This window comes from Penicillium atrosanguineum (genome assembly GCF_028827265.1).
Source record: "Penicillium atrosanguineum strain IBT 20685 chromosome Unknown utg000001l_segment0_segment0, whole genome shotgun sequence".
Classification (NCBI taxonomy): Eukaryota; Fungi; Ascomycota; class Eurotiomycetes; order Eurotiales; family Aspergillaceae; genus Penicillium; species Penicillium atrosanguineum.
In genome coordinates this window covers 3,942,231-3,957,960 of record NW_026623133.1, presented here as the reverse complement: position 1 = coordinate 3,957,960, position 15,730 = coordinate 3,942,231, and the positions used below count along the sequence as shown (strand labels likewise).

At 50.3% G+C, this 15,730-nt stretch overlaps 8 protein-coding genes across 8 annotated transcripts; 4 read left to right on the top strand and 4 right to left on the bottom strand.

The window, feature by feature from the left end:
* Positions 1 to 194: 194 nt before the first annotated feature.
* Positions 195 to 1,416, top strand: N7443_001543 (uncharacterized protein; the record flags this gene model as incomplete). Its single annotated transcript, XM_056881599.1, has 5 exons — positions 195 to 305; positions 361 to 497; positions 553 to 632; positions 701 to 844; positions 905 to 1,416. 5 exons carry the CDS (start codon positions 195 to 197, stop codon positions 1,414 to 1,416), a joined length of 984 nt encoding a protein of 327 aa, XP_056746837.1.
* A 110-nt stretch (positions 1,417 to 1,526) lies between these two features.
* On the bottom strand, positions 1,527 to 3,215 carry N7443_001542 (putative extracellular lipase; the record flags this gene model as incomplete). The annotated part of the gene is made up of 2 exons (XM_056881598.1): positions 1,527 to 2,558; positions 2,613 to 3,215. The coding sequence occupies 2 exons, from the start codon at positions 3,213 to 3,215 to the stop codon at positions 1,527 to 1,529; spliced, it is 1,635 nt and encodes a 544-aa protein (XP_056746836.1).
* A 409-nt stretch (positions 3,216 to 3,624) lies between these two features.
* N7443_001541 (putative MFS transporter) lies at positions 3,625 to 5,215 on the top strand (the record flags this gene model as incomplete). The annotated part of the gene is made up of 2 exons (XM_056881597.1): positions 3,625 to 5,136; positions 5,189 to 5,215. 2 exons carry the CDS (start codon positions 3,625 to 3,627, stop codon positions 5,213 to 5,215), a joined length of 1,539 nt encoding a protein of 512 aa, XP_056746835.1.
* Positions 5,216 to 5,592: 377 nt separating this feature from the next.
* N7443_001540 (putative proline racemase) lies at positions 5,593 to 6,804 on the top strand (the record flags this gene model as incomplete). The annotated part of the gene is made up of 1 exon (XM_056881596.1): positions 5,593 to 6,804. The coding sequence occupies one exon, from the start codon at positions 5,593 to 5,595 to the stop codon at positions 6,802 to 6,804; it is 1,212 nt and encodes a 403-aa protein (XP_056746834.1).
* A 176-nt stretch (positions 6,805 to 6,980) lies between these two features.
* Positions 6,981 to 8,191, bottom strand: N7443_001539 (uncharacterized protein; the record flags this gene model as incomplete). Its single annotated transcript, XM_056881595.1, has 4 exons — positions 6,981 to 7,365; positions 7,433 to 7,852; positions 7,920 to 7,968; positions 8,125 to 8,191. 4 exons carry the CDS (start codon positions 8,189 to 8,191, stop codon positions 6,981 to 6,983), a joined length of 921 nt encoding a protein of 306 aa, XP_056746833.1.
* Positions 8,192 to 9,863: 1,672 nt separating this feature from the next.
* Positions 9,864 to 11,019, bottom strand: N7443_001538 (uncharacterized protein; the record flags this gene model as incomplete). Its single annotated transcript, XM_056881594.1, has 3 exons — positions 9,864 to 10,262; positions 10,316 to 10,509; positions 10,569 to 11,019. 3 exons carry the CDS (start codon positions 11,017 to 11,019, stop codon positions 9,864 to 9,866), a joined length of 1,044 nt encoding a protein of 347 aa, XP_056746832.1.
* A 915-nt stretch (positions 11,020 to 11,934) lies between these two features.
* Positions 11,935 to 12,376, top strand: N7443_001537 (putative quinol monooxygenase; the record flags this gene model as incomplete). Its single annotated transcript, XM_056881593.1, has 3 exons — positions 11,935 to 12,116; positions 12,168 to 12,195; positions 12,251 to 12,376. 3 exons carry the CDS (start codon positions 11,935 to 11,937, stop codon positions 12,374 to 12,376), a joined length of 336 nt encoding a protein of 111 aa, XP_056746831.1.
* Positions 12,377 to 12,944: 568 nt separating this feature from the next.
* N7443_001536 (polynucleotide adenylyltransferase) lies at positions 12,945 to 15,316 on the bottom strand (the record flags this gene model as incomplete). Its single annotated transcript, XM_056881592.1, has 7 exons — positions 12,945 to 13,079; positions 13,269 to 13,395; positions 13,445 to 13,559; positions 13,605 to 14,244; positions 14,306 to 14,892; positions 14,953 to 15,101; positions 15,168 to 15,316. The coding sequence occupies 7 exons, from the start codon at positions 15,314 to 15,316 to the stop codon at positions 12,945 to 12,947; spliced, it is 1,902 nt and encodes a 633-aa protein (XP_056746830.1).
* Between the last annotated feature and the right edge of the window lie 414 nt (positions 15,317 to 15,730).

Sequence of the window (15,730 nt, the reverse complement as noted above, 5' to 3'; positions counted from 1 at the left end):
CTGGCTAGTGCCCCATCCAAGCAATTGGTTTAGACGTACTTCCTATTATCATTGTTAGGGGCAAGCAGCGGGAAAATATAAAAGAGACACCATAAGCCCAGGACAGAAGCCCTGTAGATAATCCACTCATTCTGTTCCTTCGTCTTCATTCATTTCCCCAGTCACTCCCTCCCTGAATCCGTTGATCGGCAACCATGAGATTTCTTACTTTTGTTTCACTTGCGGCCACGGCTCTGGCAGCCAGCCGCACTACTGCTCCTTCCGGTTCCATCGTTGTCGCCAAGTCGGGCGGTGACTACACTACTGTATGTGAAGAATGAAAGGGATCACTTTTCTGTACATGAGCTTACGGATCGCTAGATCAGCGACGCTATTTCGGCCTTGGACACCGATAGCTCCGAGACCCAGACCATTTTCATCGAGGAAGGCACCTATGACGAGCAGGTGTATATTCCCAAGCTTTCAGGAGCGTTGATCATCTACGGGCAAACTGAGGAGTGTGTTCTCCAGACCAGGCCTTCATTGAGCCCATAGCACTGACTACTGTAATAGCGACACCTCCTACTCTTCCAACACCGTTACCGTCACCTCCGGCCTCAGTCTGGAGGAGGTTAGTGACGACGATGAGTCCGGTAAGAATTCTTACGATACGGAGAAGCCAACCTGCTCTAGAGAGAATTCACGCTAAGACCCGACTTAGCCACTCTACGTAACTGGGCCGCCAAGTCTAGCATCTATAACATCAACGTCAAGAACACCTACGGTGAAGGTCATCAGGCCCTCGCTCTGAGCGCCTATAACACCGAGCAGGGTTACTACGGGTGCCAGTTCACTGGGTTTCAGGGTAAGTCTTTTTATTTTGTCTATTCATGTCCCTGGTTATTCTTGCTTGCTGACGGCGTAGACACTATCCTCGCCGAGACCGGCTACCAGGTTTTTGGCAAGTGCTACATTGAGGGTGCCATCGACTTCATTTTCGGTCAGACCGGAATGGGCTGGTTCGACAGCTGTGACATTGGTCTCCTCAAGTACTCCGAGGGTACTATCACCGCTCAGGGCCGTCCCTCCAGCTCCGATGAGGGATACTACGTGATTAACGAGTCCACTGTCGATGCTGCTTCTGGCGAGGATGTTGCCGAGGGAAGCTACTATCTCGGCCGGCCCTGGACCGAGTATGCGCGCGTTGTCTTCCAGAAGACCACTCTTAGCGATGCCATCAACTCTGCCGGCTGGATCGAGTGGTCGACCAGCGAGCCCAACACTGAGGATGTTCTCTTCGGCGAGTACGACAACTCCGGTGATAGCTCCGAGGGCACTCGTGCTAGCTTCGCTGAGAAGCTTACTTCCGCGATCAAGATCACCACCATCCTTGGCAGCGACTATGAGGACTGGGTTGACACCAGCTACCTTGCCTGAGCACTTTAGTTTTCCCAGTCTCTTGTCCTCGCACTTTATGCGTTGAATAATTGAAAAGGGTTGTCTATTTATCTAGTTTCGAGTCTATAGGCTACATCATATCTTCCCTCTCAAGCAAGCTGGGATATGGGAACCTTGGACCACCAGAACTCTGTCTCTTCTCTAGCCCAGTCATCTTCCACAAACTTAGCAGCTGGAGCCGTACTGCCCCCGATCAGTTCTTCGTTATCTTGACCGAAGATCATAACTCGGGCATCATCCGGCACAAAAGCCTCCCACTTGGGCCTTTGGCCATAGCGACCCGAGATGGCATTCGGGTCACCTGTAGCAATGAAGCTTGTAATGTAGGCATGCAACGTTCCCGACAGCTCTTTCTGTGACTCCGAGATCCCCGTGATATCACTATTGTATGTCTCATAGTACATATTGTCACCATGGTTCGCTCGACCGACAACAGTTCTGGGCAAAGCCCAATGATAAAGGTAAGCCGGTATGCCTTGAGACGCCGCAAATTGGACTGTTTGGCGGACGGGGGCAACATAGGCATAGTGCCCATACGCTGCCTCAATACGCTTGTACTGAGACCCCAAGCCCTTTCCAATCCTTGTTTCAACGTAGGGAGAAGCAGGGTCGGAATTAGGGTCAGGGTATAGTCGATCAATCGTATTCAGGTCGGCAGATGTCAGCTCGGGAAGAAGGTTTTGCCAGAACTTGCGGAACTGGTCAGGCTTGGACATCTTCTTGTCCACGTAGAACGTTCCTTCGTTGCTATTGAAGCCAGTCATGATTGGTACCCTGTTCCAAAGCTCAGAATTCCAAGCATCCAAAGGTTTGCGGTAGATGACCTCTTCGTCAATCACTGGCTGGAAAGCCCACCGAAGAGAGGGATTGTATTTGTCAAAGACGGTTGTTTGAGCATCTGTGACGGTCGAGCTGGGAAGCGATCGCAGAAAATGGAATATTTCGGACTCTGGAAGGTCTTTGGGGCAGCCAGCCTCTTGGAGAAAGTCTTGAAACTGCTCCTCGTGGACTTGCGCATTGTAGGGCCGAACAGCTCGGGAGGTTGGCGATCCCGATTCCAAAATGACGCGATGGAACAATGGCGGCGTGTGCTCTTGGTAGTTGAGAAGGTGGTGACCGATCTATAATTTGATTTTAGCTTGCGAGCACGCGATAAGAGAATGAGAAAAGCATACGGAATGCGCACCAGCCGACAGGCCAAACAGGGTGACATTGTTAGGGTCACCTCCGAATTTACCAATATGTTCTTGCACCCATTCAAATAAATGAATTTGATCGCGCAGACCAAGATTGAGGACGCCTTCTTTCTTGGAAAGGCTCGATGGCAAGAATCCTAGAGCTCCCACCCGATACCCGAAGCTTACGCCAATAAAGGGCGACTCAGACCAAGCGACCATGGACCCGGTATTGTGCATTGCAGCTGCTCCTCGGTTGAAAGCGCCACCATGGATATAGAGCGCTACAGGAAGCTTATCTGTCTCAGTAGTTCCAGCAGGTCGAAAGATATTCGCGGTTAGGCAGTCTTCGCTCTGATTGAGCTTCGGCCCGCCTGAGAGCAATGCTTTGCCTGGGGCCATGGAGCCATACTTGGAGGCATCAATTGTCTCTGTAGAGACAACAACTTTCTCTGCGGGCTTGAATCGCCTTTCTCCGACAGGTGGAAGGGCATAAGGAACCCCCAAAAAGGCATCGATGGTTTGGGGGAACGTATCCACGAGCTGGATACCCACCACCTGGCCCTGGGCAAGGATAACGGACGGGCGAGGGAAAACTGTCATGACGAGGAAGGTCGGAGCGAGTTAGTAAGTTGTGTGATAGGTCGCAGACAGGGAAGAGGGCCGAAATATAGGCAGAGCGCGCGTTTCTCTCCGGAGTTCAGAAGTAGTTCCGTGCGGGGGTGATTATACGATAGAAGAAAGAGAGTGGAGACGGGAGACTATCTTGGCTAGACCTAGATAGAAGCAACATGCTCCTTTATCTTTTGGAGTTTATCGTTTCGGACAGAAGCCGAACGAACAGGCTACTCCGCATGATACGCCCCAGGCCAAGCAATTGGGGTTGGATGAGTAGAGATAACAGGTAAATGGCGACCCGTGTCTTAAAAGCGGCCCTGAGACGATCGTCTTAGGGGCCAAGTCCATCTTTTTTCCCCCTCCAGTCAAGCTTAATTTGGATAATCATATCATTATGGAGAGCGATGCCAAAAAGTTTCCTATGACAAGTAATGCAGAGGAAAAGGACTTTCAGGTTGGGACCATTACAGACCTTGATGAGGGTGAAGTTTTCCTTCACGAACATGGGTTCACTCACGAAGCTGTCCAGGCCCTTTTGGATGATGTTCCACGCAACAAAGCCCTAGTCCGAAAGGTAGACCTTGTGCTCCTCCCCCTTCTTGCGGGTACCTATATGCTCCAATATATCGACAAGTCGGCCTTGGCATACTCTGCAGTGTTTGACCTATTGACATCGACCCACATGTCAAGTAACGAGTACAGCTGGCTTGCTAGCATCTTTTATTTTGCTTATCTCGTTGCGGAGTATCCTTGGAATATGCTTGCCCAAAAAACGAGGCTGGCGACGGTGGTCTCGGGCAACGTGATCGCCTGGGGCTCGATGCTCATGATCACCGCCGCGTGTCACAGTTTCACTGGAATTGCCATTTGCCGGTTCCTACTCGGCATTTTTGAGGCCCCGATTACACCCTGTTTTATGATGATTGTGACTATGTGGTACACCCGTGATCAGCAGCCATTCCGTGCCGGTGTATTCTATAGTTGCAACGGATTGGGCGCTATGGTTGGCGGCATCTTGACCTATGGGATTGGTCAGATTGAGACAATCGCGGTTTGGCGAGCGATCTTCCTCATCTTGGGTGGAATAACCGTTGCCTGGGGCGCCGTGATGTTCTTGTTTCTTCCCAACGATATCATCTCCGCAAAGCGATTTTCGTTGGAAGAAAAGGCTCTTCTCATCGGCCGTAGTCGACTGGGCCGAACTGGTGTGATGAACCATCAGATCAAATGGTATCAGGTTCGGGAGGCGCTCGTCGATCCTCAAGTCTGGATTTTGTTCTTTTTCACTCTGTTTAATGAGACAATCAACGGGGGCATCGCAAACTTCAGCAAGCTTATCATCAAAGGCTTGACTCACGATGCTCTTACCACCGTTGCACTGGGCATTCCCCAGGGCGCCTTCCAAATCTTCTGGATTCTGTCTGGCACATTCCTTGCATCTCGCGTGCGCAACTTCCGCACCATTGTGATGGTCATGTACCTCGTCCCTACAATCATTGGTGTTTGCCTTCTTTGGAAGCTGCCTCATGAGACGCACAAAGTTGGGGTCTTATTTGGTTACTACTTAAGCGGCGCATATGTCTGTTCGTTGGTTTTGGCACTCCAAATGCCGGCTACCAATCTAGGTGGGTATACGAAGAGAAGCACAGGTGTTGCTTTGGTGTTCTTTGCATACTGTGCTGGAAATGTGATTGGGCCTCATGCCTTTTTGTCCAAGGAGGCGCCCATCTATGAAACTGGGTGCAAGGTTATGCTGTCTTGTGCAGCAGCTCAAGTTGCCTTGGCAATCTGCCTGCGAGTGCTCTTGACGAGGAGGAACAAGCAGAGTGATGCAGCAGCAGCCAGTAACCAGGCTGTCGCAGACATGTCAGAGTATGATGAATTGGCGGATTTGACCGACTTTGAGGTGAGTTCGTCATCCTTGATCACCATGGAACAAGAAGCTAATCAGTGATCAGAACCCGAACTTCCGATACGTACTTTAAACTATACTCAGGATTTGAAGCGGGCTTGTTGGGTTTCTAATTACCATCGTTTACTTATGCGAATCTATCATCTACCAAGTTGGCCATTCGCGAACACTATAATTCGTTTGATCAACAAGACATAGAAGTTCTAATCGAACGTATAGACCCTGTAAGAACAAAACGGCAGTGGGTTTGCAGCCATACCTTGTAGCTCCTGAATGGGCAGAGGCATGCGTTATCTATCCCCACGCCCTTTGACAAACCCACATACCGATTCAGGAACAGCGACCCACCCGGGTACAGCACCCGGCGGTTGCTTCCCCCGCGGGCAACACCATTCAGTTCGTCTCTCAAGTGTGACAAGCATCTCTCCAAATCACAATACGAAGGCCATCATGGATCCTTTTACCTTGCCCCCTTTTCAAGCTGATGGGCCAATCAAGCCGATCACTTGTGTGGAAATGCACACAGCCGGCGAACCAACACGAATCCTCTGGTCTGGCTTTCCAGAGTTAACGGGAACATTGCTTGAACAGCGTGCACAAGCAAAGGAAAAACATGACGACTTCCGAAAGCTCTTGATGCTAGAGCCTCGTGGCCACTATGACATGTATGGCGCGATACTCCGCACCGAGACAGAGTTAGTATCGACTGGCGAAGCAGACATTGGCGTGCTATTCATCCATAACGACGGGTTCTCAACCATGTGTGGACACGCCACTATCGCATTAGGACGCTTCTTGGTGGATGTTGACGACTCTGTCTTCCCACGCAGACGTCAATTGAAGTATGATAGCGTCTCGGGCACAACCCGCCTGAACTTGCATGTGCCTTGTGGGCTCGTCGAGGTTACTGTTCCTACTCTGCCGACGGGGAAGTCTGATCCTTCACGCCCTGTCTCGTTTGTATCGGTCCCGTCCTTCGCGACTGCTATCTCTCTGCAGGTGCCTCTGGCGGAGAAGTACCGGTGGCCTGAGCTTCAGGGTCGCACCTATGTGACGGCGGACTTTGCATACGGTGGAGCCTATTATTGTTTAATCAGCGCAAAGGAGCTGGGATTCCCTGCAGGTTTGGGCGAAGCCGAGGTTCAGAAGATGGATCACGCTACGAAGCTTCTCAAGGAAGCTGTCGTAACCAACCCGGAGCTAGCATATGTGACCACGGATGTTGTGACCGGAGAGCAAGGCTACCTTTACAGCATCATGATCGTGGACACATCATTGGGACATGTTGCTGCGGCAGAGGGAACGGCTGGATTTGAAACACAGCAAGGCGTCGACGCCGAAGAGACCGGTCTCTGCTTCTTCGCAAACCAGCAAATTGACCGATCTCCAACTGGGGGATGTGTTGCTGCACGTGTTGCTCTTGCTCACGCAAAAGGGACCCGAGCCTTAGGGGAGAAACGCGTTTATAATTCACTGTTCACTCGTGCTTATCCGGCCCTTTCAGGCTTTGTAGGCTCCGTGTTTGACAGCGTCGAGGGCCGCCAATGGGTCCGTGTGCAAGTCGGTGGGTACGCATATTATACCGGATATCACTGCTTCGTGGTTGAGAAGGAGGACGGCATCGGCATTGATGGATTTTCGGTCAAAGACGTGTCAAAGTAACAGTTTAGCTTTACAAAGAAAATCGAGTTTGGAAACAAAGGAAACCGAGCCTGTTCTTGAATGGAAAACTGAGACAAAGTATTGTACATCGTATTAGAGGGATGGACAAAGCTGAAACAAACAAATCTAAGGGTAGTCTCTCTATGTTCCTCCCATTTCTACAAAACTCGAATCCTCTATTTGCTGATCTCAACACCACCGGTGGCACCGAGAACACGCTTGATGTCACCGTAGATGGCGAACTGACCGGCAGTCAGGGAACCGACCATGAAGAGACGGAGACCGATACCGGAGTAGGAGCCACGGAGACCGAGCTCTTTTCCGATCTTCACGAGGCGGGAGATGGTTCCCTCACCGGGAGCACCCTGGGTCTTGTTGATCTTGGAGAGCATGGTGTCGGCGGGCTGGGAAACAATGGCGGCAGCAAGACCAGCAACGAGACCGGAACCAAGGTTGATACCAGTCTTAGCACCGTCGGAGATGGTGTCCTTGTTGACCTTCTTGTAGACAGCCTCGGAGACCTTCTCGAAGACGACGAACTTGGCCATGGTGTAGGGGACCCTAGGAAGAAGAATTGTTAGTTTATCCTGTCTTGTTTCTTGTCTGCAATCAAGACATTGGCGCTTACTGCTTGAACAGAATGGGTCCGAATCCGGAGTAGAAGGCAGCGAGGCCCTCCTCCTTGAAGATACGGCCGGCACCACCAATGAGGCCGTTAGCGAAGGAAGGCTGGGAGACGAGACGGATACGGGTGGCCTCGAGGGGGCAGAGGGCAATGTCGGCCATGAACTCGGCGCAGGCGGAGGAGGCCAGGTAGACAGCAGTGCGGTTGTTGGCAGCGTTCTCGTAGCCGATCTGGTTGATAGCCTGCTGCTTGAAGAACTCGTAACCTCCGAACTTCAGGGCACCCTGGAGGAAGTAACCGGCGAAGGTAGGACCGAAACCAGTCAGAAGAGCGCCAGCACCCTCGTTCTGGATGACCTGCTTGAAGCTACCGACCATGCCACGGTTGTAGGTGGCGGGGTCGAGCTGCATGCGGGTCTTGACGCTATACAGATAATTTGATATCAGCCATTTTTATCCCCTGCAATTTCCTTTGAACTCTTTCGACTTACACATCAAGAGGAGTGACAGCTCCGTGAGTGATGGAACAGCACATGGCACCTGTCGAGGGAGTTAGAAGCTGTTTGAATGCCCGAGTAATGCGTCCGTGTCGGTGCGAAGACCGTCCCATCTACTTAGCGCAAGTAGGATGGGTCGTGGATTGGGAGGTCTGGTATAGAGCCGGTATAAGCTACCGAGCGGGTTCGTGGTACGTACCAGCGAAGGCGAAGCGCGAGTAGAGCGCAAGGCCAGAAAGAGGCTTCTGTTCCTGAAGGGCGGCCATTGTGATGGTTGTGATGGTGGTGGTTGAAAACCGGGGAGAGAGGAGAGCGTGTATGGGGAGGACGGAAGGGAAGGAAGGGAAAAAGCCTTTTCTGCATTATGAAAGGGATGGGTCCTACCGTCCCGAAAACTTTTCGCGGACCAATGCGGTACAGTCTCGGCAGCACACGGGGACATCCACCTAACTCCGATCATCGCCCGGTCAACCGCATAGCTTCTTGATGCTTTGATGCTCCAGAAGGTCAATGCAAGTAGTCCTGCATGATAGTTCTTGAGAGCCTCGGGGCCCAGCGGTGTTGCTTCAGAGTGAATGTTGTGGTGGTCTGGTTCTCTAGCCAGGAGGCCGGGACACACGGAATTATGCGGCTCACCTGGCCGGTAGACCGGAAGCTATATAAGTGCTTTTCTACGTGTCCATCCTATGCTACATCGTGTTCTACCGTGTCGCATGAGTTTCTATGATAAGTCGGCCGAGGGTGAGAATCTTCAAGGACGTGGCGTGGACCAAGACATGAAGTTTGGCCACCCTCGATAGATAGACAGGCACACACACACACACACACACACACACACAAATCACTTCACTTATCAAGTTCCAAATGAAGACAATCCCCATTTAACGGTTGCTCTGCATCGTGCAGCTTTTTCCGGTCGTCCAGAATATCAAGCGCCCCGTTTTTTCCCTCCCTACGTCACAAAGTGGACACCTGGCGCTTGCGACGGGGCATAATTTGTTACCGCCCTGTTTTGGCCACAACAGAACCAAGACCGTGCGTTATGAGGGACCGTGTGGCCCTTGAACCAGCATGAACCATCTTTCTTACACGTCTGAAACGGAATCTCTGATTCCCGCAAATCAGCGCTTGGTGTTTGCGCCAAAAATTACGAGGTACGGTTCCTTGATTGGCCAAAGCCTAGACCCAGATCTTGCGATCCGGAAAGCCTGTAAGTTAGGAGGCTGAAAGTACTCGAGGATCTAGAGCCCTTGATATCCTGACCCCTATACAGCCCAACCGAGAGGATAATCTCAAGGGGCCTCCGGGCTTAACCCTTCATCTCCTTTCCTGGAAATTTCCAGACATCTCTCTAAGGGTCTTTGTAGAACGCTTCGTGTTTATCATGCAGGTTATCCCTCTGGATGACTTCGAATATATCTGAGGGGATACATGAGTCGCGACTGCCTATTTATATTTGATCGTGTCATATGTACTCCTGGTCCCGCTATAGAGCCGTTTTTGAATGACCGTGTCTCATTATTGACGAATCGGTTCCGTAGATAGCATTTAGCTTGGCTCTAAAACTTGAGAAATAGTGATTCATCCTCGGTTTGAGTTTATTTGTAAACAGTCACAATGGCCGCCGTTTAGAGAAATAACCCATTTCCTGGCCCAGAATCAAGATCGGTAAAGCTCCCGGCAAGGTAGCCTCGTTGTGCTGATATGTCGTGGATCCAGCCTTAATTGTGCTTGACTTCATCCAAATTGCAGAAATAAACTTCTCCGCCAGACGGAGAATAATTGCAAACATATCAAGAGGAATAGAGGTGGTTTTTGAGCGATCCCTCATCATGGAGACCCCGTAGCAGGAACATAAGCCGGTGGTATTGCAATTATGATTGAATTTTGGAGATGATTGCACAACACGGGAAACTATTTTCAAGTACTGTATCTAACTCATGAGTTCTGCAAGATGATATCGACTTCTTCATCTGCCATTTCAAGAATGTGCTCCTCTGGAAATTGGGGCCTCCAGCCGATTTTCCGGCCATTTCTCGCTTGAAGCGTACAGTCACCTCCCAGGAACAACGGGACCATATCTTTCGGGCATCCCAATGCAGCTCCCATCTTCTCGAGCACGGCATCATCAACCAGACTCACCTCGTCCGTCTCGATCACCTTGCGCTTCGCCAGTCCTCTTGCCATTGCGCAATATAAGTCATTCCAGGAAACGCTTCCGCTGGCAGCGAGGTAATATCCATTCTTTCCGAACCCAATATTCTGATCGGACAGAATGTTCCGCATGATTTCCAGATAAAGCAACGCGTTGTCAACAACATGAGATACGGGCCAAGTCTGGAATGAAGTCAGTATCAGGTCAGCATTAGAGTGTAACGAAAGATTCCTACATGATGATCCGCGTCAGGCTTGTATACACGTCCAAGCTTTTTGGCAGCTTTGACGATTGCAACCGTCTGGATAGAAATCGGGTTCCCGAAACCTTCGCCTTTCCCGTACACAATGCAAGGGATGAAGATGTAGCTCCGCACACCGTGTGCCTCGGCAGTCTCGATCACAGTATTATTGGCATCGAGCCCCTGATCTGGAATCAGCGGTCCGTTTCATTTTGAGTCAGGCGATGTTCTTCATAACAAACCTTACTGGCTACGCCGTAACGCGGTTGGGATGTCTTCTGCAGCTCCCAGAGGCTCACATCATCATCGGGAATGGTTCGATCCGTTGGGTGGCCAGCATGACTGCTAAATAATTTGGCGCCTGATGTATGCAAGAAGTGGACTTCGCGACCGGTCTTCGCCTTGACTTCGGCAAGGGCCTGGATCATGGGCACCTGTGCTTCGGAAGTCATCGCATCAATGAGAAAATAGATGATGGTGATCTCTTTGTCGATAATGGCGGCCTTGATGCTGGCTTCATCTTTGATATCGAAGAGAATAGGCTCAGCTCCATATTGCTTCACAGCTTCACCTTGTTCATTCTTACGAATGAGGGCGTAGAGCTTATGGTAGGCAGGTAGGTTGGCGCTGCTCCAACGAGCGAGGAGGGTTCCACCGAGATAACCGGAGGCGCCGGTGATGAGGATATTGTGAGACATAAACGCAAAGGTGTGGCGCGATAAGAATAATTGGCATGTAGAATGTGTGTCAGGGACTGAAGATATAAAGTGAAAACTGTTCAAATGCCACAAGTTACACTGACGTTCGTCCGCTCAACATGGTTTGTAATCAGCTTAGAGAGCGACCCGAAGCAATTCATAATCTCATGATAGCGGAAAATGAGAGCCTAATGATCCACTTGAGTCTCAAATATAAATTCAAAACTCCCAGGCAAAGATATACTCCAATGGAGTATCAGAAGCAATATTCGGAAAGGCGCTGGTTATATAATCTTCTATACCGCGAGGAGGAGCGAGAGGTGAACCCCTTTCGTCAGGCTGAGGGCGTTGGGCTTATTCCGCGGAGTCCCTGGGCGCCGGGTCCTTTGGCGCGTCTATGGTAGGAGAAGTCTGCTCGAGCTTATCAGGATCAAAAAAAAAACAAAATGGTGGTTTGTTGGGGATCAGAATGAGATTATTGTTGCGCGGGTCGAGGAGTTGGCGCTCACTAAGGGTTGTGGAATGAGTGCTCTCGCGATGGCTTGATTGCTGCGAAAGGGAGCTTGTCCAATTGTTGGTCTGAATAGTGTCCAGAGGATCGAGGCATCTTTGCAAGCCTTGGATGTGGAGTTGACCGATGATGAAATAGAATATTTGGAGGAGCCGTATCAGCCGCTGGCTGTGCAAGGCATCTAGCCTTAATATCTGACGTGAGAATACCATGTTGACCGCTGTATACAGCTAACTTTATCCAGTTTTCCCCTCTATTTTAGAAGCCCGAGTGAGATCTGGGGCCGGATTTGACCGGAACCGTAGGATATCATCTAACTGAAAGTTATTAGGCTCGAGTCTACTTAACCCCGCGATATTGACCAAAACTTCCGCCTTGAATTAATCTGCATTATTTCTCTCGCCATGGCGTCGGAATCTGGCTTTAGTCTTCATGTCACAATTCACATCAACCCTTCCGATCTACCTAGATGGTTTGAACTATTTAAACCAGTCTACGACGCCGTTTGCCAGGAGTCTGAGTGTCGCTTTTTCGAGCTTTACCAATCTCCGGGAGAGCCAGGAACCTTGCACTGGGTTGAGGACTGGTATTGTAAAAGCTTCTTGATAGATATCTCCCAAAGCTAATTCTGTTTTAGGACTGCTACTACCGAGTGGTTCATGGAGGTTAGCAATGCTCATGGTTTGCCAGGTTCAATTTTCTTATCACTAACCAGGACAGACACAAATGACCAAGGAGTACTACAAGGAGTACTTGGCGGAGACAGAGGTCATGTTTGTTAAGCCGCGCGAATTTAAGATCTTGAAGCGTGTTGGAGCTCCGTATTATATGGTAAAGGATCATTAAGGAAGAGGGGAAATACGTAATATTGCCGCTTCTTCATTACCAGACTATCATTTCAAGACTTCTCTTAGTTACGGCTCACAGACATTTTCAATGAATCTGGAAGGAGGTCCAAAAGATCTTAATGAAATCTGCAAAATGATCAATCGGGGTTTGAAAGTCGCCCTCTTAGCTTCCACTTCCCTATCTTTACAAGACAAGAGCTATGTTGGACACAGTACGGATATTATTTCTCAATTGAGCTACCTCAAACCTAGCTAGGCTATCTGTAAGGCCCCGTGTAAAAGTACATACAGTGCAGTTTGGGAGCCCTCAACACCGACTGACTAACGCGGCGTGATCGATGCAACACAAAAAAGTCCATCTCTTGCAGATATGGGGGCATTGTTGATTTGAGTACGCTCGAACTTCTCCGAGAATCAAATCTCTAATCTAGTCGCCAAACCTGCAAGAAGGAATAGGGTAAGTGGAAAGAACGAACCTTATGCTCAGCGAGTGCGGGTAGTTCACTGTGGATGGGCCGCCAGTGCGGCGCATGGTCAGATCAAATTCATGGGAGAGAAATGGCATATTACGGAATCAGATACCCCTTGGTCTTGTTTCCGGAGGCTTCAAGGGTGGTACGGGTGGTGGGGACCGGCCCCGGTGGGTTCATGAGAGTGGTGCTGGAAAACGATGGGCAATCGATCAGGCGGGTGTCGCGGTGCTAGACATGGTATTCGGGGTAACTTGGCGCTTCGCATTTCCTTGGGTCTGATCCTGCGGGCAGAATTGGGCATTAGTTTTTCCTGGCTGGCCGGTACCCTGTGTGCTGGTTCCGCGAGACGGAGGAATTCGGTTTCGAGTTTCGAGGTTGAGCCGAGGAGGTCAATCTCGGTTTTTTCGGCGCACTTACGTCCAACTGTTGTTCGAGTCTTCGCTTCTGACCCAGGCCGGTTGCGTCGGCTTTCCTCACCACCTTCTTCTTTGGGCGCACAGGACGTGTTTCACCCGGTTGGAATACATCCTCGGGCAAGTCGAAGCTAGAAATGTCAAAATCTGGGCAATTCAAGTCTCATGGGCCCAACTTACTTGCGAACGTGGACGACGGCGAGGTCCATAACTTCGGGTTGATATCCGGCCCAAGATGTGCACATAGACTTGAAATGTTGAGAGTCCAGTGAAATATCCAAAGATCGAGCGGCACCTAGGGGGATTAGAGAAATCGGACAGTGGGGTTTGGCGTCCATACCGGGCTCCAGGGGCTTCAACTCCAAGCCAATGTAGTAAGTAGTGGTATAGACAGTCTTGTTATCACTTTCGGTGTCCTCCCGGGGTACCTCTGAATTTTCGGCTTTCTGCTCTGGGACTTCTGGGACAACTGCATTTTCCTCTCCATTCTGAGCTGCGGCTTCATGAGCTGCATCCTTGGTCTCGTCGGTTGTTTCTGTAGAGGTTCCTTTGGCTACGTATTGAGTCGATCCGGTTTTGACTGCTTCCATCGCCTGCTCATTAGGGACAGAGTGGATTCTTTCGAATCCCTTAGGGAAAGGATGCGCCACGGCAATAATGGGTTTCCGATCCAGGGCAATGACGAGATGTCGCAATTTGGACTCGACAAGGCCAGACCAAATTCCCTCCGCCTCCTTTGTTTTGCTCGATGCGGTGATGCTGAGGTAGTATTTGTAGTCGTTGGTGAAGAATGAGTGACGACTGAATAGATCATTCCAAGTCTGCTGCTTCGTGAAAATCTTGTCCACTACATCGCCTCCGCGCTGGAGTTCTCGGAGAATGACAGTCCTTGTTGACATAGAGATGTTGTGTGTCGCACACATGGAGGGATAGGCAGGGGTGATGATTGGCATCAGATGCCAACGGTCGCCAGGGTAGATCTAGATATTGAGTCAGGACATGCTGCACTCAAGTTAAGAGATCGGCAGGACGAGTGTTCACCTTTGGGTTCCAGATCTTCATTTGAAGAGGCCCTTCCTCGATGTTCTTAAGCATCACAGGCTGTGGCCATGCCCACTTATTCATGATCCTGAAGAACTTGCCAACAATAACTGAGCCGGTCGCTTGCGGGTACAGTTGACAAACTCGAGCAACCAACATCGCCCACGCGACACCTCCAGGGAAACCAACAATATTAGCATAGATTGCCCGGCGTTGAGCCCAGAGCTTGATTGCGCGCAAAGCCAGACGGAAGGTCTTTTGCTGGGGGACGAGTTCAAGAATCTCATCTGTGACACGAGTTCCATTCAGCGATCGCACCTCCTTTTCATCCAAACCACGCAGGTAATCGTTGTTCTTCAGGTCGAGGTTCATCGGCACCGAGGGAATTATCAGGCGACCGAAGATCAAATCGATACTGATCCCAGCCATCTCGAGCTTGATGATGGGAACGAAGGCATCTGGAACAGGCGTCATCTTTTCAATCGTTCCTTCGGGAGACATTTGTTCCAGGATGGGAGGGAAATCGGCAAAGAAATCATCAATGACAACATGTTTTGGAGCGACGACGAGCGTATCAATATCGGATCCTAGGACATCAGCTATCAGCGAACTTTCCAAATATCGAGTATTCGCGGAGTGAAACTTACCTGGGCCATAAACACCAAGTCGGTAACTTCCGTAGGGAAAGATCTTTCCTCCGGAGGCTTCGACAGCTGCCGGCGACAGCCCCTTCTTGCGACTGACAACCTTGACAAATTCCAAGGTGACGCGTTGCAGTAGCTGAAGCATTTGTTTTCTATCGATTTATAGTCAATTTCTCTATCCGCAAAGACCCGATCCCCCAGGGTTATAATGAACGTACCTCCGCTCCGTCTCCGAAGGCGGCTCGAAGTTGTTCTGACTTTTGAGCTCCGCGATGAGATCGTCGCTTGCGCTCAACTCATCCTGAGTAGGAAGGACTGTCGAGATAGGAGGTGTCACTCCCCACTGTCGGGCAGGCGGCGCAGCCATTGTGTCGTTGTGTGTCGAAGATGGTGAAAGACCGAAATGTGCAGCGTTCGCGACGAAGATAGGGATTAGATAACAGCAGGAATGTCGCTAAGGTAAATTGCACGAACGCGCGAAGTATGACAAGGGTATGAAAATGGCTTCTTGAAGCCAAACAAAGGAAACAAGGAAGGAATCGACCGCAATGGAGAAAGCGGCAGGTGAAGGAAGCGGCGTAAGAAGTGAAGGGCCAATCTAACGGTGATTCCCATGGGCCCAGGGCGCTTACTCATAGTCTGACACGTGATTCGTCCCATGTACGCTGAGTACATTCGTCCCCTTACGACAACACCTGGGCTATTTCATTCACTTAAAAGATTCATTTGACGCTCAACCGCTACCAGATGAGAGGAGTGGCTAAGTGTATTATTATACCAA